General features: G+C 44.2%; 1 protein-coding gene across 2 annotated transcripts in view; it reads right to left on the bottom strand.

Moving 5' to 3' along the window:
* Nucleotides 1-364: 364 nt before the first annotated feature.
* The window catches only part of ARFGEF2 (ARF guanine nucleotide exchange factor 2), an 82,981-nt gene continuing 60,504 nt past the window's right edge, over nucleotides 365-22,841 (bottom strand). For both annotated transcript variants that reach the window (XM_070381076.1, XM_070381075.1), the window contains 13 exons: nucleotides 22,347-22,519; nucleotides 19,500-19,660; nucleotides 17,772-17,902; nucleotides 17,508-17,637; nucleotides 16,135-16,270; nucleotides 15,551-15,689; nucleotides 15,391-15,445; nucleotides 13,809-13,923; nucleotides 11,095-11,225; nucleotides 7,903-8,071; nucleotides 6,599-6,737; nucleotides 4,023-4,140; nucleotides 365-3,484 (listed from right to left, as the gene is read on the bottom strand). In XM_070381076.1, coding sequence (XP_070237177.1) covers nucleotides 3,308-3,484; nucleotides 4,023-4,140; nucleotides 6,599-6,737; nucleotides 7,903-8,071; nucleotides 11,095-11,225; nucleotides 13,809-13,923; nucleotides 15,391-15,445; nucleotides 15,551-15,689; nucleotides 16,135-16,270; nucleotides 17,508-17,637; nucleotides 17,772-17,902; nucleotides 19,500-19,660; nucleotides 22,347-22,519 — 1,774 coding nt within the window. In that variant the 3' untranslated portion in view covers nucleotides 365-3,307. The remainder of the gene's footprint in view (nucleotides 3,485-4,022; nucleotides 4,141-6,598; nucleotides 6,738-7,902; nucleotides 8,072-11,094; nucleotides 11,226-13,808; nucleotides 13,924-15,390; nucleotides 15,446-15,550; nucleotides 15,690-16,134; nucleotides 16,271-17,507; nucleotides 17,638-17,771; nucleotides 17,903-19,499; nucleotides 19,661-22,346; nucleotides 22,520-22,841) is intronic.

The following is a 22,841-nucleotide window of genomic DNA, read 5'->3' on the forward strand; positions in this document are numbered from 1 at the left end:
ATTTTTTAAAAATCAGAATACTGAGAAAAACTACACTTTTGATGAGTGTCTTTTTTTGAGAGCACAGACTTTCACGTAGTCATTCTTTTAAATACTCAGCTTTGGTTTCTTTGTTTCCCAAATTACAAAGCTGCAGATCACAAACTCCAGGATTTCGCATGAGTTTGAGCTATGCCTACTTTTAACACAAATTTTAGAAAAGAATTCAGAAAATGCAGTTAAGGACCCAGTTTCTATTTAAACCAATATCCATTCGCATCATAACAACAAACGTCTGAATGCGATGGTCATACTTGCATTTATCAGCAGGTTCCTGTAATAACTACTCAGTGTATAGCCATAATCACAAAAGAATGATGAGAAATTTTAGTTTTTTTAGTTTTTTTTTTTTTTTGCATTTTGTACAAAAGTCACCTCTCAGAGGAAATGTTGTTTCCAGATATTATTAAACAATTCCCATTATGTATGTTCTTTGGTTGTACGTGAGGAGTGACAGGAAAAAGGTGTATTTGACTAAAGATGCGTCATTAGAAATAAAATTTCCCATCCACCGTTTGTTGTTAAGATGCCAAAGCTGGTGATCTCCCTAAAGGATGATGAAGAAAAACAAAATTGCTCAAAGCTGCAGTATTGTAACGAACAGAAGCTTCTCTAGAGACCCAGCACAAATAATCAACACTTAAAGCAACTGAGAAAGAAATAAGGCCTTGGAAACGCGCTGCTCTCCTCCGTGACATTGTGAACGGCTGCTGGCCCAGGGCTGCGGGGTCACCCCTTTCATGGATGTCTGCGGGGTGGCATGCACCACATTCGCCGTGAGCTGGGATAGATTTATTCACAAAAGAGAATTTAGGCTGAATGGCTTATTACTGGAGGTAAGGGATTTTCATCTGTATGTCACGGTCCACTGACAAGAAAAAAAATCACCCTAAATGGTTTGACATCCAGTTTTTAAAAGGTCCATGCTGGTACAATTCAAATGCCTCACTCAGAAAATCGAATCTTTTAAAAAAATGCAGCTGAAAAGAAATTCAAACCTGAATGTTTCGGCAAGGAACAAAACGCACTTACACATTTCCTATGCTGTGAGCGGAGGGAGAAATGAAAGAGGAGGCAGGAATACATGGGCAGAGTCCTGCCGTCCCATTCAGTGAAGAAAACGTCCCATGAGACCCTCAGAGGGGAAGCGAAGATCTCCACGCAGGGACGCGGCTGGACAGATAATGTATGAGTGGACCTGCGTGCGCCCCACTCACACCCTCAGTGCAGGCGGCGATGGGGACGGCCGACTGGCTGAGGCTGTGACGAGCCACAGAGCCAGCGAGGGAGTCAGCGCGTGGCTTCCACGCTGCAGGGTGAGGGTGTGACGGAGTCCAGGACTAGGACGTCGTTTGTGCCAGCGTTTTCCACTCACAGGAAAACACTCTCCCCCTGCCCCTTCCTGCTAAGTGTCAGAGCCCCTCTTCTCTCATGGACGTAGATAACGTAAAAATCTAAACATCTCTTCTTTTCTTTGGTAGAGAAATTAAAACACTTTTTTGGGGAAAAAAAAAAGTAGAGTACTGCTGGCCAAAACCAAACATTTCTCAAGGCTGGTAGAACACACACACAAAAAAATGTGAGAAATCGGTCTCTTAGTAAACAAAAGCACCAGAAATCTTTCTCTGTAAAGAAAAACTATCTGATTTTTTTTTTAGATTAGGTTCCCAACTGACTAACTTCTAAGGCACCAGAGTTGACCTCAACAGAACCCAGTTTATAGGACTACAGGGCGTAGGTAGCCATCTGCATGTTTTAATACCTCTGTAACGGTTCTAACGCTGAGGGCTGCTCTTGGCGAGCAGAAGGTGAGGGCAGAGATGAAGCCTGTGTTCTTTCTCACCGACTTGAATCAAGTCAGCTCCCACACCAACTGCTTGCAGGCCTTGGGTCGTATGCATAGACTGCCCACTCCACAAGCTGCACCACAATTCAGTTCTATGGCAGCTAAGAGTATTGCACCATCATTAACATCATAAGGACCCCAGAATCTAACCTTTCCAGAGAACTCAGCTCCTCGGCTCTAATTAACGGAAGCACTGAACATCGGCCACCTCTTGCCAAGGTCACGGTCAGCTGCGCTGGCCTCACAATGGCACGGGTCTGCTTGGGTTCAACCCGCGACACGTGGCTATGGAGGCTCACAGGAGCCCCCTCCTCACGCAGAGTGCCCAGCACCCTCCCCCCATCTCTCTCTCTTTTGAAGGCTCCAATGCTGGGGACTGTGCCAAGCAGAGATACTCCCCTCCTCACGCAGAGTGCCCAGCGCCCTCCCCCCACCTCTCTCTCTTTCGAGGGCTCCAATGCTGGGGACTGTGCCAAGCAGAGATACTAACTGTTGGTATACTCACTATTCTGAGGTAAAAATAAAAGGTTTACTCAAATATAAATTAACTCTCTTAAATTACTACTTCATTTTTGTTACTACTTCATATATTAGATGGACAATGTATTCTGGAAATTTTAATACCCCCTCCACAAATACTTCAAGGAAGACTAGCCATCTTCATTCAATTGTTTCCTTTTTCCTATAGACTTTTCCTCCCCCAGTTACTAAAACAGGGAGAGCCAGAAGCACTACATTTGTTTTTTAAACCTTGCAAGCTCTTAATTCTAACTTAATTACTAAGCTCTGCTTTCAGTCAAATCCTCAGTAATTATCTTTTTTTAAAAAAAATGCTTTAAAAATCACCCAGTCATGAACAAAACAGGGAGGAAAAAGAACAAAGAACTCTTTTTTCCCTGTACCTTTCCCCAAACTAACACAACTACAGTTGACTCACAAGTGACAAAAACACCCAAACTCCTCCAGCACATTCAAACAACAAAACCCAGCGTGTTTTAAGTGGCACGTAGCCGTCACAAGAAATTTTATTAATATACTCTCTAGTAATCACGAACCTATACAGCTATGTTCAGTATTTTCAAGGAGGGTACTTCCTCTGACGGGAGTGAAGAGCCAGTTGTGGGACTCTGCATGACAGTGACGGCGAGTGCAATGACAGGTGACACGCAGTCCGATGGGTAATGAGGAAAGACTGGCGGAGACGAGACAGACTCCCCACCTACTGTGTCAACTGGGTACGCAGCAGTTTAAAGGAACACCGCAATGCCCGAGTCCCGGGACTCTGATGGAACCATCTTTACCCAGGCCTCTCTAGCTTCGGGATGTCAACTTTCTGCGGTCTGACCCTTCTCGAGATGTGCCAGGCAGGGGCAGCGTGAGGACAGTTCCGCAGAGATACAGTGGTGCCCGCAGGGGCCAGGGCTACCAGATTGGCGACAGGCTCCCCGGGACTTGTGATGGCTCTTCTGGAATCCATATCTTATACACAACGCCTATCCTCAAGAAGAACTTCCGCAGAACGGCTCGGAGCTCAGGAATCAGGTCAAACTGCATAATTTCACACAGGTAGGGGTAGTACATGGAAGCATGTGCTTTAAACTTGAGGTGGGAGAGAAGGAGAGAGAGAAAATTAGACGTGGAACTCTTCTTCTGACCCTGGTTTTCTGCAAGTGTTCATCTCACCCTGGAACTTCTTGCAAATAACAGTGGCACTTTGCTCCTCACTGTTGGGACATAGGTGCAAAAAATTGCCAATTAAAACTTCTTCTAGTTATACCTAACGCCAAACACAAACGGCGAACAGCCTTGCTACCAAAGTCAGTTTTCATTTCAGTAAATCAAGATTCCAGTTCTAATCCAGGCTTTCACAACCTCAACCCTCTCTTCCAACAAAGCCACAGTGAACATCAGGTAGTTGTTTAACAGCAACCTGCCTTTCTCCACTGGGGTTCTTTGAGAGAAAAAGCCCAATAACCTCAGACACCATTGTTCATAATGAGTCAGCTTCTCACCAATGCTCCGAGAATGGTGCTAGTTATGTAACCATCCCTGGGAGAATGGGGAAAGTACTTACTTCAAAGTCTCAGTATAAAGCCAACCCAAACCCAATTCTGGTGAAGACATTACTTGTTTATACCTTTTCGTCATTTATTTTGAGGGTTTTTGTTAGAAGTAACAATAGGAGGCTTGTCCAGGCTTCCCGATGGCTTTCAGAATTCACCGTGATGAAATAGGCCAGGGCCTCGGAGCACACACTAGAAGAACCAGCGGAGGGGGTGTATGTCAGACAGAAGAGGAAGGGCACACATTTCACTGGAGTGGAGAACTCTGTCATTTTTTTTTTAAGACTTTTTATTTTGTATTGGAGTATAAGTGATTAATAATACTGTGGTGTTAACAGTTTCAGGTGGAGAGCAAAGGGACTCAGCCATACGTATACATGTATCCATTCTCCCCCAAAGTCCCCTCCCATCCAGGCTGTCGCATAACACTGAGCAGAGGTTCCTGTGCTCTACAGCAGGTCCTTGCTGGTTATCCATTTTAAACACAGCAGAGTGTCCATATCAATCCCCAACTCCCTAATGATCCCTCTCCCCCATCCTCCCCATCAGCAACCACAAAGAGAACTCTCTAATCTTGCAGTGAGTTTCTAACGCGCACCTGCTCTGGCTGTGCCATCTTGAGCAAATCCCTGAGCTTCAGTTTGCTCAGCTGTAAAATGGGAATAAACAACTGTACCAAACTCAAGGGGCCGCTGTGAGGATGAAACTGAACAAGGATATTCAACGTAAGGCCAGTGCAGGCTGGGCCGGTGGCGGGGGCTCAGTCAGGCAGGGTTTGCAACACACCCAGCACAAGAGCCTGTTACCCACAGTTAACCACGGCCCCCCACTCTCTTCTCACACAACACACAACAGCTAGTTTTTTAAACACGCTGGGTTAGAAACTTAACACTTATGTACATCCTCCAGAGAAACTGCGTGAGACTGTAGGTAATTCTCTTTTGGACTTGATGTTAAGTTGAAAGGAGCTGCTGCTGTCCCCTTTATTTAATGAATTCATTTTTCAGTTTATGACTTGTCATATATTTTCTTTGTAAGATGACTGAAAAGGGCAAAAAAAAATCACTGAAGAGAAATTCCCACAACCCCATCACTCTAAGGAACGTGTGTGCGTGCTATGTCACTTCAGTCGCGTCCGACTCTCTGCAACCCCACTGACTGTAGCCCGCCAGGCTCCTCTGTCCTTGGGATTCTCCAGGCAAGAACACTGGAGTGGGTGGCCGTGCCCTCCTCCAAGGGATCTTCCCCAACCAGGGGTGGAACCCGTGTCTCCTGAATCGCAGGTGGATCCTTCACCACTGAGCCACCAGGGAAGCCCACTCTAAGGGACACATGGCATTATTCTGGCATATTTCCTTCCAGCTATTTTTGGTGACTTTTAAAAAGCAATGCTGAAATATTACAAGTATATATGGTTTTACTTCCTGCTTTTTTGTGGTGAAACTTGTGTTATGAGCATGTTTCCACATCAAGGAAAATTTTATTTTTTTAAATTATTTTTAGGCCACACTGTGTGGCATACAGGATCTTAGTTCCCTGACCAGGGAGAAAATCTACGCCCTTTGCATCAGAAGCTTGGGGTCTTATCTGCGCTGGACTGCCAGGGAAGTCCCAGAAAATCACTATTATTTTTTTCCAGAAGATTATTTTTTAAACACTTCACTTACAAAATTTCATTTATTTTTTGGCTGTGCCATGCGGCTTGCGAGATCTTGGTTCCCTGACCAAGGACTGAACCCAGGCCATGGCAGTGAAAGCCTGCAATCCTAACCACTAGGAAACCAGTGAATTCCCCCAAACTTCATTTTTAAAGGCTGCCTAATATTCTATCATAGGATATACCATAATTTATATCCTATGATATACTCTGATACGCAGCTGAGCTGTTTTAAATTTTTTCTCTTTATATCTGCAATGAACGTTCTGTGTGAGAATCGCAATTCCCTAACAGTGGAATTATTGAGTCAAAGAGAGATGGAATTCTTTAAGGCTCTTGAGATACATGTATACACATGTATACACAGATATATGTAAAATGCCCCGTGATTTCCAGGAAGACCCAGTGGTGCAGGAAGAGCACGTGTCTTGTCACATGTTTGTCAGCACTCCACGTTAATGTTTTCAAATCTTAAAGGAGTGCAAAGAGGCGTAGACACGGCATCTTGCTCACAGTTGCCCAAGAAGCTGGGTGGCAAAGATCTACTTCTCTGCAGAGGACTCTCTCCATGGCATCCACTGCCTGCCCACTGCTGCATTTCTGCACAAAGTAAGTGCATCCTGGTGCCCACATGATTCTAGTATGCTTCTCTTGGGAAGCAGGAATGGTGGGATGTTGGAGCTGACAGTACTCTGGAGGGGACCTAGCCAGGACTAGGGCCTGATGACTCTGAGCTCAGGCACTTTCCCCTGCTGAGGTTTCTGTGCTTTAAGAAATGATACATGCAAGAAGTGAGGCCCTGTCCTCTTTAGGGCATTAAGAAAACTGGAATAGAAGAGTCACCCAAAAGAAAGAAAAAACAAAAAGGAAAACAGTTTCTAGGGAAGTCAACATATAGGTATTTTTCTCCTACTCTTTTCAAATCACAGTACTGTTGTAAAGCATTTGGCATATTACAAATAAGAAATCTAATCTGAAATAATTTCTTCTTACCTTAAAAGTCGCTGCTGAATTTCTTCCCAGGAATCCCTGCGGTTCTCATCGACATACATTCGAAACAGGATCCTCAAACAACAGGCCAGGCTGCTGGTTTCTTGCTTTAGAAGATTGGGTTTAGACTTGCCCTTAAAACCTAGGATCAGGTAGTCATGTAAATTGTGCATGCTCCTAGGGTAATGCTGAGAAAGCATGTGGGACCCTAACATAGTTACTTCAGGAAATATTGAACCATCTCACATTTAAAAAAATAAAATTATTATTTATTCGGCTGCACAGGATCTTAGTTGCAGCATACGGAATCTAGTTCCCTGACCAGGGATGGAACCCAGGCCCCCCGCACTGGGAGCACAGAGTCTTAGCCACTGGACCACCAGGGAAGTCTCAGTCTCACATTTTTGACACGGCTCAACTGTGATACTGAACAGAGGCAGCCCTGACGTTGCACCCTCCGTATTGGACATATGACACTCGACACACCCTGAACTGTTCTCCATTCAGACTCTGCTCACTGGTGGGTGAAGCCATTCATTTCATCTTCTCAAGTGTTATGGCTCTTTAAAGTTCTAGCATGTTTCTTGAGTTGCTAGTTTTTTTTTTTTTCTCCCACAAAGCATATATAAGAACACATTTTCTTAAACAAAGCAATACCAATCAGCCACTGGGATGTGTAAACCACTCTAATAAGCAAAATCTTATTATTGGCAAATCATAAAACACCTACTTTAAACCTAAAGAGAAAACTGACATTTTAAAATTATGGGCTAAAACAGGCATCTGGGGAAAAAATTAACGGTAATATTACAAGAATTATATATCAAGTATCACTTTCATACAAAGTTCACAAAATGAGACTCCTACTGTCTTCACCCCTGTACAAACATACGTGTGTGTCTACACACATACACCACTCACGTCCAGGACTTTGTATTTACATTGGAGATGGGAGAGAAAAACCCCTAAAAGCCCCAGAAAATGTACCAGTGTGTCTGTTTCTCCTAGACTTCCACAGTTTTTATACCATCATATTAACTTTACAATTTTAATCTAATGTAAAATTTCTTGACTTGCTAGGTTAAACTCTAAACCAATTTGTTTTTCCATCAAATACTGAGACTCTCCTGTGTGCCAGGCTATATTACTGGTACTGGGATGAAATTTCCCTTCTTTCTCCCTCAAGTGTGAAAACATCTGTTAAGTTATTTCAGCTGTGTGTACCACACCAGGGACTTTCCAAAGGCTTAACGGTTTAGGACGGTGACCGGGGCGACCACCTGTCCCATCTGTGTAGTCTGCCTTACCTGCTCGCCACAGGACGGTCCGTTGCTCATAATTGGAGTTGAAGGCCTTTGAGAATGAATGGGACTCCTGCAAGCAGTCCAGGAGCTTGAAGAGGTGCTGCGAAGACATGTACTTGTACATGCCCTGGTCCTCCGTCTCGATGTGGATATCTGTGTCCAGCGTGTCTTGCTGGAGAGGGGAGAATAACAGAGCTGAGTAAGGAAGACAGACTGGCTCTGGACACGCGGGTATCAGGGCTCTCCAGGAGTCCTCCTCTCTGTAAGGCACACTGCCTTTCTCAACAGCCTCAACGGTTTTCCATTTAGACCCCGCTCCCTGGCTGGGAGAGGATGCGCTGAGCTCCTGCACGACGGCAGGCTCTGCGGGCGTTTCAGTTGTGTCAGTACTGCCTTCACTGCATGAACAGGAGTGTGCGTTTCTCCAAGTATTTCATTACAGATTTCCTTACACGACTGCACTGTCTGCTTCTTATTTTATGAAGAAAGTGGAAAACGAGAAAATCAAGCTGTAGTACCCGTGACAGAAGCTGTGAGGCTCAGAGCATAGTGAAAGAAATTCTCAGCCAAAGCCCACGTGGCAGCTCATCTCAAGCCTCATCACATGATCAATGAACTTCAGTAGGTCTGACAATTGTGTTTTTAAATGTGAAGGGAAAAACCATAAAAATAGGTATGAATTGCTAGAAATTTTTATTGAACATGTTGCCTGAAATGTCAGACATAATTAGGGATTTTATATTTGCTGAGCCCTCGAGGAAAATGGACCACATCCCTCCCTATAAGCCAGAGGTTACAGAAGGGCAGAGTTCGCAATACTCCTGAAATAGATCTACAAATTCAGTGTAATCTCCATCAAAATTCCAGCTGACATCTTTGCAGGAATTGACAAGCTGATCCTAAAATTCATAGGTAAATGTAAGTGACACAGAACAGCCAAACAATCTTGGGGAAAAAAAAAAAAAAAAAAAGCACAAAGCTGGAAGACTCATACTTCCCTATTTTAAAAAAACTTATTAAAAAAAAAAAAAACTACAGTAATCAAGACAGCGTGATACTAGCATAAAGACAGACATACAGATAAATGGAACATAACTGAGAATCTAGGAATAAATCCTCAAATTTATGATCAAGAGATTTCTAGCATGGATGTCAGAATAATTCAACGGGGAAAAAATAGTCTTTATATTGAATGGTACTGGGATAACTGAGTATTTACATGCAAAAGAATGAAGGCAGACTCCCTATCTCCCATCATATACAATAAACTAAAAAAAATGGATCAAAGACCTAAATATAAGAGCTAAAGCTGTAAAATTCTTAAAACAAAATGTAGGCCTAAATCTCTGTGACCCTGAATTAGGGCAATGCTTTTAGAAATAATTTTACAAGTACAAGTAACTGGAGAAAAAACAGTAACATTACTTTTATCAAAATTAAAAACTTTTGTTCTTCAAAGGACACCATCAAGAAATTGAAAAAAAAATGCACAAAATGGTACAGATCATATATCTATGTGCTGAGACTAGTATCTAGAAAATACAGAAACTCTTTCAATGATAAAAAGATAAATAATCCAACAAAAAGGATCTGAATAGGTGTTTCTCCAAATATGAGAATAAATCCACAATGAGCTACTACTTCACACACATGAGGATGGTTGTAATAATTTAAATAAAACCAGCAACACAATGATAACCACTGGTGAGGAGGTGAAGACCCTGGAACCTTCACACACTGTTGGTGGGAATGGAAAATGGTCTGGCTGTTTTGGAAAACAGTCTGGCAATTCCTCAAAAAGGCAAACACAAAGCTACCATATGACCCAGCAATTCTACTCCTAGGTTTATACTCAAGAGATTTAAAAACGTATGTGCACATTAAAATTTGTACAAAAATGTTCACAGCAGGATTATTTGTAACAGCCAGACAGTGGACACAACCCAAATGTCCATCAACTGATGAACAGACAGACAAAACGTGGCCTGGGCACACGCGGGATGTTATTCAGCCACAGGTGAGAACAGTGGAGGAGGGTGCACGCCACAGCACAGCGAACCTGGAAAGCGGCGAGCGGAAGGAGCCAGACACAAAAGCTCACAAGTTATACGACTAACACAACATGTAATATCTGGGTTAGACAAACCCAGAGACAGAAGATAGATCAGCAGTTGCCAAGGGCTGGGGCAAGAAGGGAATGGGGAGTGATACTGATGGTCAGGGTGTTCCCTTTTGCAGTGATTAAAATGTTCTAGAATTAGTGGGGAAGTTTGCATAGCTTTGTGAATATACTAAAACCACTGAACTGTACACTTAATAATATAAACAAAACCCAAAAAAGGATAGCCTTTGTGCTGCATCTATCCCTCAGGTATAATTATAGTATTTAATAAACAAGAGATTTCCATTTTTCAGGGGGGTGGCCTGCTGCACAGCTTCTGAGATCTTAGTTCCCTGATCAAGGATGGAACCTGCACCCTCAGTGTGAAAGCACGAAGTCCTAACCACTGGATTGCCAGGAATATCCCCTGAAATCTTGATTTCCGACGCCTCTTGAAACACTGGAAGACTGTCACAGCTTCACCCACCAGGCGGCAACTGGCCCTGGAGCAGGGAGGTGGCGGGGCTCAGCGGCCTCCCACTGTGCCCCCCGGCCTGCTGCCCCTACTCACAGCATCTCCCAGGCCATGAAGCACTCAGGTCTGCGACCTGTGGTGGAAGGTTACCGTCCCACTTTTGGACACTGAGTTCTGTTTCCAAGCATACTGTATATACAAAAAGGTTGCATATACATAACAAAGGTATACTTTCTGAAGGAAAAATTGGGACCTTTAGCCACTTAAGTTTTCCTTCTCAGTTAGTTACGGGTTAACTGTGTATCAATGATAAGGAGCAGTCCCTATGATTAATAACACATTTTTTTTGAAGCACCAAGGCAAGGGGTGGAATCTCAGCAGTGGAATGCTGGTAAACCGGCTCTCTGGGAAAGGCTGATTTTCAGTGCTTGGTGATTTCTGTGGGGTACACACTCCCGTCACGGCCAGTATTAAGTGACCAGTACCCTTGTCGCTGAACACAGGGCTGGGGAAGTGAGCGTGAGGGGCTCTGGCGGCCAACCCAAGGTGGCTCCAGCACATCACCGCACCCGGACAACCTCCCCACCGGCAAGGACGCTCTTCTCCGGCCCGCCCTCACCTGGGCGGCAGCCATGTGCTCTGCGTCCTCCCTCTTGCTTGTCGCGGGGTAGAACACGATGTTGTCGATGGTCTGTATCAGTTCCAACTGGACCACACACTTGATGAGGAGGCTGGCAAACAGTTTCTGATCTATATTAGATGATAAAGATTAACCCTAATAATGATTCAGCCAGTACTGAGTTCACTGAGCTCTTCCTGTGTGCCAGCACAGATCTTGATGCTGCAGCATAACAAGGAATAAGCTGGACAAAAATCCCTGCCCCCCGCCATGGCAGAGACAGACAGTAAACAAGCTCTTTAAGTATAAGATACAGGATGTCACACAACGAGGACACAGGGTGGGGGGACTGGGAGTTGGAAGGGGTGCTGTCAGGTGGGGCTGCGAGCTGGCCAGAAAAGGTTCTCTCTGAACATGTGCTTTCTGAGCAAACACCTGAAGAGGTGAAGCGCGTCAGTGACGCAGGTCCCCTGTTCTCCAGCACGTTTCTCTGCTCTTCTACAGACCGGCTCTGGGCTGTGCTCTGTCCACAAGAGGCTACAGGTTCCTGTGGTAGCTGGCCTTGCCAAAGGGCTGAATCTCAGCTGTGAGGGTCGGGGGAAGGGGTGCAGCTCATGTAAATTCTTAGCTCCTGGATCGCTAGATGGAGCAGCCGCTGCCCATTTTTTCTGCTTCCATATCCCTCAGAATCTGCTCCTGCCTGTTTCAGTAGCTGAAATAGTTCTCTGTGGAGAATTTTCCCCGCTTAGATTATGATGTTGTTTCTGCCTATGGACCAGACTTCGACTAAGGTCTCATCTTCTTAATCCCTGGGTTCTGGGACAGCCCATGGCTGATCTGATTCCAGTCCAAGTACAGCTTCCTTTCCAACTTATTGTTAAAGGACCAGAATGTTGAAAGTATTAGATAAACGTTAACAGGGAGCTGGGTCATCTTCAAGCTTTTGAAAATGGCTATGAAGTTATACATATAAAAATTCTCCACACAGAATTAGTTTTAAGTGAAAAAATATACAGTGGAATTGCAATAGATGTAAACTTATACTTGTTCAATGACACCACCACCTTGGACCCAAAATAAAAAGAAAGAAAGTAAACAATGCAAGTGTGTCAAGGGTTGCGCCTGCTGCTCTATGCACTGAGCTCATCCCTGAAAAGGAGGCGGAGACGGAAAACTGGGAGAAGCAAAGTTCTATTCCCTGGAGAACTGGCAGGGCCTCAAGTCCCAGGCATCTCTCAGGATTTAAGTGTCTTGCTGCGCCCAGTGGTTCCACTGAAGAAACGTCCACTTGTTCCTTTATCTGGGGCTGATGAGGACTCAGCTCCATCCTTTGCCTGGACTCTGGAGACACCCTGGTAATGCCACAGACATGGAGGAGCGGGCCTGCAGTCTCCAAGGTGGCACCTCTTGAATGAATTCCAAGGGTGGTGATTTTCTAGCCTTCAAAAGACAATGGTGACCACACAGGGCTTTGTCTAATGCGCTGCCTCAGAAGTTCATGCCAGTGTGGACACCTACAGACTGGTGTGTTGAGAAGAGGGTGAAACCACTATGAAGAAAAATGTCAACCACAACTTTAAAAAAAGACCAGACTAACACCAGAAATGGTTCAATTTCTCAGTCAAAAGTGTCTGAATCTTGACTCTACAACGTATTAGCAAGTCATGTCACCCGAGACCTTGTAAAATGGCACCCCCTCAGACGGCAAGGATAACAATCACGTGAAACTGTACACGCATGGGGCACACAAGTGCCTGGCTCACAGCAACTGCAAAACCTATTTTTTAAATGACAGACAGGAAAACACACCATAAGCAACATTAACGGATAAATCAGCAAAAGTAATTTGAAACTTACATCCAGCAAAGGGATCTCTAACACACAAGCCCCCTCAAATTAATAAAAAGACCAACAATCAGTACAAAATGAGCCAAGATTACAAACAGAAAACAGAGCCAAGAAAACAGAAATGGTTCTTAAACACAGGAAAAACTGCTCAGTTTCACTCATAATTAAAAACTGCATATTAAGACTACTCAAAAGATACCAAGTATCACCCAGGTGTTTTCAAAGACCATGTTAACAGGTGTAACCTTAATAGGCAGCAACCTGGAATTATCTATCAAAATAGCAAAGGCACTTCTCTTTTAACCTAGCAATTCTGTTTCTGGGGATTTGCTGTACAGATAAACTCACAAATAACACATGTATTATGTGATTCAATGGAGTGTTGTTTATAACAGAAAAAGACTAGGAATAACATAAATATCCACTGGTAGGAACCCAATTAAGCAAATAACAGCACAGCTACAGTGTGGGGCAACATACAGTAGTATAAAAGGGGGTGAGAGCACTTCAGGTACTGATTTTGAATGATCTCTAAGTTACATTAGAGATAAAGAACAATGAACGTATTCTATAATGTCTATAAAAATGGTGGAAGAGAATTCATATATAAATATAAATATGCATTATATGCTTGTGTAGATGGATATGCATTTGCTTACACATGAGTCTCTAAAAAGGACTATTAGCAACTGGTGACACTGGCTGCCACAGGGGAGGGGAGCTGCAGACTGAGGCTCAGGGGTGGAAGGCAGGCTCACAGCCTCTTTACCTCTCTGCACCGGCCAAATATTTGAATCACATACATGTGTTACCTACTTAAAATAGCAAACAAATAAAAACAAAAACAGTAAGAAAAGGGGTCTTACTTGCATATGGTCTGGCTTTCCAGCCGTCATCGGTCGGGTTAGAGAGTTGGCTCTGACCCCTCTCAGAGGCATTTTTATCAATGCTGCTTAAAGACTGGCGGTCCAGATCCACATCCTGGAAGTTAACCAGAGAGAAACACAATGCTCACTCCTCCATTCACAATTTAGGACCTGTGCAGAGATGTGCCTGGTTTTAACACTGCTTTCCCAACTTGAATGTGTAAGTGTCTTGCTGAGCTTGAAGTATACAATGCAGCACTTTTCAGAGGCTGCATGGGAGAGATCATGAATTTCAAGAATTTCTTTCTCCCATTAAAATTTCACATTTTCTGATTCCAACTTAGGTGGCATTTCTCTACACACTATGATTTCATGATGAGTGTGACAATTTTTAATGAGATCAAGTTCAAAAATAAATGAGTATGGTAGGAGCTTTTTTTAAAGTTGACAGCAGAAAGTTAAACAGAAAATGTTTACATACTGTGCTTTATTTTTAAATGGTTATATCCCAAAAGCCTTTCAAAATCTAACGCCTTTATAGTTATTTGGAAATAGAAGCTAGTAAGACTCAAGGTTTACCCTGTAAACCACAGTATTTCAAAGGGATACTACTTCTTTATGGGGCCTTACACAAAAAACGAAAACTATTTCATCGGTGAAGAGAAAAGCATTCTTTTTAAGATTTCATTTTTTGGATATGGACCATTTTAAAGTTTCTTATTAAATTTGTTGTAATATTGCTTTCTGCTCTGGTTCTTTTTCTGGCCATGAGGCATGTGAGATCTTAAAGTTTTCTGGCCAGGGACTGAACCTACACCCCCTGCATTGGAAGACAAAGTCTTAGACCACTGGACCACCAGGCAAGTCCCAGGAAAGCACTCTTTATGTAAGAGGGCAATAAACAAGAATAATTACACCAAAGCAGTATTTACAATGGTGAAAGGCCAGAACTGACTGACACTTCAACAAGAGAAAATCCATTAAATAAATTATAATAATGTGCAGCCAGGGAAGAGGCTGTTCTCAAAGACTATTTAAGAATACGGAAAAATGCCCACAATGGAATTAATACATCATGTACAAAGTGAGCCCAAACTGCAAATGTGGGTTGCATGTGCTCAGTCACAGAAATAAAAGCTAGAAGTGCTTTGTAGCTTTTATTGAGTGAAGTGACTTATTTTCTTAATACTTCTTTGTACTTTCAAAAGAATACATTAATGAATATATACAGTGTTTAGCTCTTATAGGGCTTCCCTGGTAGCTCGGATGGTAAAGAATCTGCCTACAATGCAGAAGACCCGAGTTCCATCCCTGGGTCGGGAAGATTTCCTGGAGAAGGAAATGGCAACCCACTCCAGTATTCTTGCCTGGAAAATTCCACGGACAGAGAAGCCTGGCGGGCTACAGTTCATGAGATCGCAAAGAGTTGGACCCAACTGAGGGACTAACACTTTCACTTTCAGCTCTTATAACCTTCCTTACTCACTTTCCATCAGAAAAGCCTAAACTCCTTAGGCTGCTTAACTTTTTACTATGATATGTGATCAGAGAAAAGACAACTGAAAAAAAAAAAAAATCCTACCAAATGTTTTTCTGCTGGATCGTCCTCCATTCCTACAGGTCTCCATGTCAGCAGACTTCAGGGAATGCAAGAGAAGGAAAATAATCAATGTGAAGGGCAGCCTGGAGCTTTAAAACAACTGAACATAGAAATAAAGAGCAGTGATCACATTAACACTTACACGTGGGGGATGGTTGTTTTGAAGATATCCAGCATACAATTGCATGTTTCATCCCAGACGTCAGGACTGAATTTCTCTCCGTTGGATATTACTAAGTTTTCTAAGCAATTTGTACCTGATCGAGCCAACTGCTCGTTATCTGCAAAATAAAACATCTATCATTAAACTTCAAATGCTGTTCTGATTCCAGCCTGATCACTGATGCTGCATATTGTGATGTGGGGAGACAATGCAACTGGTAGGCTAGTAGGCCTCTAATTAATGAAGCACTGCTAGGGATGGTATTAAAAGTTTTTAGCGTTTAAGTAGGCTATAAAGAGGTAAAATTATTTTTTATACTTTATTGTTAAGAATGGAAGAATGTCAACATTTTGGTACTTAATTAATTGGCTCCTTGTATGAGAAATGCTTTATAAACTGACTTGGAGGAGAAATTGTTTCTATGTTCTAATTTAATTAAAAAATACTCATTTTCACCAATTATAAATGCACTCTTCAGCCTTCATGCTTCTATATGTTGAAAAAATTAATCTCTCACTAAAGACTATGTCAAGAAAAATAATGCCTAGCTACACAAAGAGTACCTTGTTTTACACACCACTGCAACTGTGCAAATACATCAGAAAGAAGAACTTCATTCAAAGTTTCATAGAACTGGGTAAATACGTCACAAATAGCATAAAGTGCATGATTGCAAGTTGTTGTCATCCACTCGGATTTCTGGGGAAAAAAAATTAAAAGATAATGTTTAAAAGGCACTCTCTTTGTAAGGTGAGATGGTAATTCTCACATATCACTGGCAAAATATTCTGAAACGAAATTTGGCAATAGGGATCAACCATCTTAAACATGTGCACATCCACTCATGCAGTAACACTACTTCCAGGAATGAACCCTGAAGAAATAAAGATCTGCGGCTGAAGGTTTATGAATAAGATGTTTACCACACAGGTATTCATCTACTGTAAACACAGACATAAGCCAATGCTCAGTAACGTGGCAATTACATTGGGAACATCCATACGACAGAATTTAAAGTCATTCAGTGATACTTCTGGGAACTCCCTGGAGGTCCAGTGGTTACAACTCTGCCCTTTCACTGCTGGGGCCCAGGTTCAATCCCTGGTCAGGGAACCGAGATCCTGCAAGCTGTGTGGCATGGCCAAAACAAAAAACAAACCCCCCCAAAAATGATACATTCAAAAATGTTAGTTATGTTCAATACACCTTACACAAAAATGTAAATATTAAAAATGATGTTAGATAGACAAATTTTTCCAAAGATATACAAATGGCCAAAAGATAGATGACAAGGCACTCAAAATCATTCATCAGAGAAATGCAAATCAAAATCACAATGAGATAACACCTCGGGCCTATCACAATGGCCATCATCAAAAAGACAAGAGATAACAGATGCTTGAGAGGACGTGAAGAGAAGGGAACCCTTGGGCACTGATGATGGAAATATACATCGGTGCAGCCGCTATGGAAAACAGTATGGAGGTTCCTCAAAAATTTAAAAATAGAACTACCATATGATTCAACAAATTCTACTTTGGGGTATACACCTAAAGGAAATGAAAACATGATGCTGAAGAAACACATGCACCCTCACATTCTCCCAACTGTTCAGAAGTTGTTATGAACTGAACAGTGAAGAGGACCGTGAGGCGCCTGCCGAAAGTGGCAGGTTCGGTGCTCAAGGGCCGAGCGGGCGCACAGTGGAGATTTATTTCCCCTCACTCATCCCCAAATGGGAAGTTCCTCAGCACTACTCGGTGACTGGGAGAAGAGGGCCAGGAAGGGTGTTTTCCTTTTCAAAACACACCCGAAGTGGCTCGCTGTGTAAGACCTCCGTGGGCTGTGGATGCTGACGACGCAACCCTGGGCACAGACGAGGGCCAAAGCGGCTCTTCTCCCATCTCCCCGGGGCAGTGCTTTCGTCATCACCCACCTCTGACTGTTGCTCGGGGAGTTTCATGTTGTCAAAAATCCTGAACACGATTCTGAACAGGTCCTGCCACCAGTGCTTTTCAAAGGTGTGGCCATAGCTCTTCATGATCTCGAACATGACTGTGAGCCCTCTGGGGGAAACAAAGCCGGGCACAGAGGAGGGGATGGGTGGGGGAAGAGGGCAGGGGCCGGGGGAGGCGGGGACTGAGACCCAGGCGGGGAGGTGGGGAAGGGGCCCCGGGGAGGGGAGCCGGGACGCGGTTACCTGGTCCGGACATCTAGCTTGCATCTGTTAATGATGCAGGAGAACTCAAACAGGATGGGGAACCAGCCTCGGACCCAGACTCTGTCACCAGGAGCCACGTTCATGTCATCGCTTGTGTATTCTTGCAGCACCTACAATGAGACCATCCCTCAGAGGCGGACCCAGCAGGTGAAAGGAAGGAGCCGAACCAAAACTACAAGAAGATGAAAGCTCCTCATTTCCCCTCCTAAAACCTCAGTTCAGCAAGGGTCTGTTGGGAATCCTGCAGAGACAGAGACCAGTCTGTTTCAAAGGCACATGCGCGGTTTCTCCCTATGGACCTTTGTGAGTTTTAGAGTAAGGTGAGTGAGGCAGATCACGAGAATTCTGGCGGCAGGAGGTTTTACATTAAGAAAAGCGATAAAGGTCAAATGGTGATAGCAAAACCCCCAGGATGATTCAGTATCAGACTGTTCCCAAACGTTACTACAAAAGGAGAAGGGGCAGCAGAGGATGAGACAGTTAGATAGCATCACTGATTCAATGGATATGAATTTGAGCAAATTCTGGTCGACAGTGGTGGACAGATGAGCCCGGCGTGCTTGCAGTCGCAGAGAGTCAGACACGACTTGGCAGCTGAACAACTGTAGCTGTATTACTTAAAAGAGGAGTGGCAGCACCTACTACTGACTAAGCACTTGCTATGGACCAGGAGCTGTAAAGGTGTTTTACATGAATTAACAATTCTCACAATTCCCTGAAGGAGGCAGAAATAATGGTTCCACTTTGTAGATGAGTTAACAGAGGCACTAAGGGATTAAATAAGAGGCCCAAAGCCACGTGTGTAGGCGCTGGCGGTCTTTACACAGTCCAAATGTGAAGCCCTACTTCCTGCCCTGTCTCTGGGGTCCTCAGCCCTCTGTTCCTTAACCACTCTTGAAGAAGCGTGCTCTGTTGCAATGGAGTTTCTCTATCAACGCTGGTTATTTAGCATTAGGCGGTTTCTCGCTGTGCTTCACTTACTGCCCTTGTATAACGGGAATATAATTACCCCTCCTATGGGCCCGATGTGGGGGTTAAACGAATCCACACACAGAACATGCTCGAATGCTGCCTGACATGTACTGAGTGCTCAATCAACAGTGGTCTCATTGTCATCTCATCTCATTGAGCTGTTGCTGGGACCAGATGTATCATCTCGGGGGCGTGCACTTCTGTAAAGAATGCTTAAAAAGAGATCTGTACAGGCCATCAGTTTAGTCCTGCTTGTTTTCACCCCACTGCAGTGTTTTGAGGCTGTCGGCTGACCCACTTTAGGAAAGTGAGATATAACAGGAAAACCCTCAGCATTTTTGGGAGAAAACAAAAGGTAACCTCTAAACGTGATCTCCTGGCTACATCACAGTGGCGTAATGTCATTTCCTAAAAGACAGGTTTGGTTCCTCTCAAATACAATGTCTAGCTTCTTCAGCTTTGCCAAAATTCACAGCTCAACTATTATCTTCCACAAAAACAGTCTGTAGGATACTATATAAAAGTTCAGACTAAATAAAATACTTTCATACATACAAAATAACCAGAAAGGTAAAACCCCTGTTATGGCAGTATGTGGAAATAAACATCTAGTTTAGGGCAAGCACACATTTCTAAGAGAGCAGCTAGAAAAACTCTTTCCCGAGAGAGCAAGGGTCTTTTGTCCACACACCCTTCCCTACCATGGCTCAAACAGCGCTAAGAGGAACACTGTACCCGCGGCCTCTCGGAGACATATTTCCCACAGAAGCGGATGAGCCGGATGGCTTCCATGCTCGTGTCAGGGAAAGCAGCGTTGCAGGCAAACTCCGATAAGCACTTCACAGCATCTTGAAAGGAATCGATGGCTGCAGGGAAATGGTGCTGGAAAATGGTTGCTGGGGAAACAAAGGCACATTTTTAATAAGACCAGGATTTAGAAACGAGGATTAAACACACACACAAACACAGGAGATGATTACTGCAGTGAAAATCTAAGGAAGGCATGTCAGTGGTCTCTGGAAGACAGGGTTTCTGATGAAATTATTCAGGAACGAATGCCCTGAGTACAACTAGGGCTAAACTGCACTGCTTCCTGAGCTCAAGCAATGAGGTAAAGGCCCAAATATTCATTCATTCAACAAACATTTATTGAGTGCCAACCACATGCAAAGTGTGTAAAGCAACTATAATGCAATAAAAATTAATTAATAAAGAATAAAATTATGGATAAGATGGGAAATAAAAATCCCACAAAGTGTGGTTGTGGGCACCGGGGACAGAGATAAGCAGTCAAATTTCCCGCCTTTGCTCCAATGGGTAAGATGGACAATAACCACCTCAATCAGTAGATACGTAAAATAATCCCAGGTGGGGTGGGTGCTGGGTGAGGGGACAGAGACAGGAGAGGCTGGTGGTGGGGGAAGGACTCTGGGAAGAGCTCCTTTCTGAGATGTGGCCCTAAGGAAGTGAGAGGACCGCCAAGAGAAGACCAAACTGTCCATTTTAGGATGGAGTCAGCAGAACCGTGAGGGATATACAAACGTGGATGCATGTGGGGTTGGCCCAGAGGGTCTGCCTGACGGAAGCCGAACACTGAGGGAAGCGCTGGCCCCGGTTCTGTGACCCTGAGCACATCCCTTCATTCCCTGGCTGCTTCCGCCCTAAGATCACACCTGGTGCTACCTTGCTGGGACCTTGTGAGGACAAAGTGAGACACGGAAGGTCAGTGAGCCAAAGCTGACAGGCAGTTTAAAGTCGACAGTTTTCAAAATCTTACAGATACCACCTGAGAATATGAGTGACAAGAATTAAAAAAAAGTTAAAAGACCTCAAAAAAAATCAAAGCTGACCTGATGTCTTACAATGTCCACCAATAGCAAGACCGGGAAACAGGCAGGCCCAGGGACTGAGGTCAGTGCAGGGCGCAGGGCCACGGCGCGAGTTCTGGGCCAGACGGCAGGCGGCAGGCTCCCTCCACCACCTCCCAGCGGTGTGACCTCAGACAAGCTCTCCTCCCCCACTCTCCTGCGTCTGTTTCCTCTTCAGTGAAACACTGAAGTACTGCTTTTCCTATCAGTGGGCTCAAACAACCCCAGACCAAAACTATCCTAGAAAAAAAATTTCAGAAAGTTCCCAAACTCAAAGCTTGAATTTGCTGCATGCCGGCAACTAGGTACACAGCCTTCTTATGTTGTATCATGTGTTACGAGTAGCCTACACTTGATTTAAAGTATGCGGGAAGATGTGCATGGTTTTATGCTATTTCATCGTAGGGGCCTGAGCATCTGTGGATTTGGTACCTGAGGAGGGTCTTGGAACCAGTTTCTGACAGACATGAAGGGATGACTGTGTGTTCTTATTACTCACAGTACTCGTCCTACAAAGCTGCTGTGAGCAACGCACTGGCAAACACTGACCCGTCGCTCCTCGCGGAAATGGAGTTGTGAGCCTGTGAGCCTGTGCTCAAGATACTTTGATCAACCTATCAACACACAAACTTGCTTTGTGTGCATTCCTGTCTAAAGACAGTTCAGTTCAGTCACTCAGTCGTGTCCAACTCTTTGCGACCCCATGAACCGCAGCACGCCAGGCCTCCCTGTCCATCACCAACTCCCGGAGTTCACCCAAACTCATGTCCATCTAGTCGATGATGCCATCCAGCCATCTCATCCTCTGTCGTCCCCTTCTCCTCCTGCCCCCAATTCCTCCCAGCATCAGAGTCTTTTCCGGTGAGTTAACTCTTTGCATGAGGTGGCCAAAGTACTGGAGTTTCATCTTTAGCATCAGTCCTTCCAAAGAACACCCAGGACTGATCTCCTATACTATTTTGTTGGCTCACTGACACTGAACTTGCAGCCAACAGCAAGGCAGCTCATGCCTGAGCGAAGCTAAGACATGTATTTTCTCCATAAAGGACCACACAGACGTCCTGCCCTTAGGAACACTGGCCAGCACATTAGCACTGTGCTATGGACTAATTTAAAAGGTAAAATCACAAACTAAGACAAAGATGCCGAAAACACGGCAGTGAGTTTTTGTTTGTTTGTTTGTTACCACAGAAAGGATACTTGTTTTTTATTTGGCTGTGCCACTCAGCACGCAGGATCTTAGTTTCCTGACCAGGGTCCAAACCCACGGGCCCTATGCTGGACATGCAGACCCTTAACCACTGGACCGCCAGCAAGTCCCCACTTGTTTATTTACAGTAAAAAAGCTGAAACGCGGAGGCCTTGTTCAGCCCAGCTGGGAACAGGCACCCTGGGGGACGAGCGTTTTGCTGCTGTGTGTGTTCATGTCAGCAAACGACCACCAAAGGGCCAGGAACTTTGGTTTTGGGTTACGTATAAATTTTAGCGAGTACATGAACTCACACACACAGAAACTGAATAATGAGGGTTGGCTGTGTTTCCTTTCACGGTTAAGCACATGTCAAGAGCCCAGCATGCCACGTGACACACGAGTACAGCACAGAGTAGCTGAAACGAGGAAGCCCCTTTTGGGAGTAAACCAGACAGGAAGTAAGTGGTCACCCTCCTAGACTTGCATGTGGGGCGTCAGTCTGGAGGGAAGAGAGACACTCACTGACGATGTGGCCCGTGGTCTGGAAGGCCAGCTCCACGATGTTCCCGTCGTGATCCGAGGCCGCCTGGTGGAACACGGCGAAGATGTTCTTCCAGCCTGAGCGGATGTTGGCCGCCTGGGAGTTCACCATCTGGGCGATGCAGCGGATCACCATGTCCCGGATGGTTGGAGACCTGAGGAAGGAACGGGCAGCCATGTCACCTGTACTTTGGACAGTGGGAACATAAATGAATATGGTTCAATCCATAAAAGCAGTACTTAAAAAAAAATTTTTTTTAAGCATGTAGTAATCCAGATTAAAAAAAAAAAAAAAATTAGAGACAAAAAGAAAAAAATAATAGGACAGTCAATGGGGCAGTTAGTTGCCTCGTCAGCGGTCATCCTCCCATCTCCTTAGTAACAGAAGTCTGATTTCACCTGGGCAGCCACATGCTTGATCTCAGGGAACCAGCATAAACAGTGTAAGCAATGTGACAATCTTGTCTCATGTGCCAG

Source organism: Bos mutus, chromosome 13, assembly GCF_027580195.1.
Source record: "Bos mutus isolate GX-2022 chromosome 13, NWIPB_WYAK_1.1, whole genome shotgun sequence".
Lineage (NCBI taxonomy): Eukaryota > Metazoa > Chordata > Mammalia > Artiodactyla > Bovidae > Bos > Bos mutus.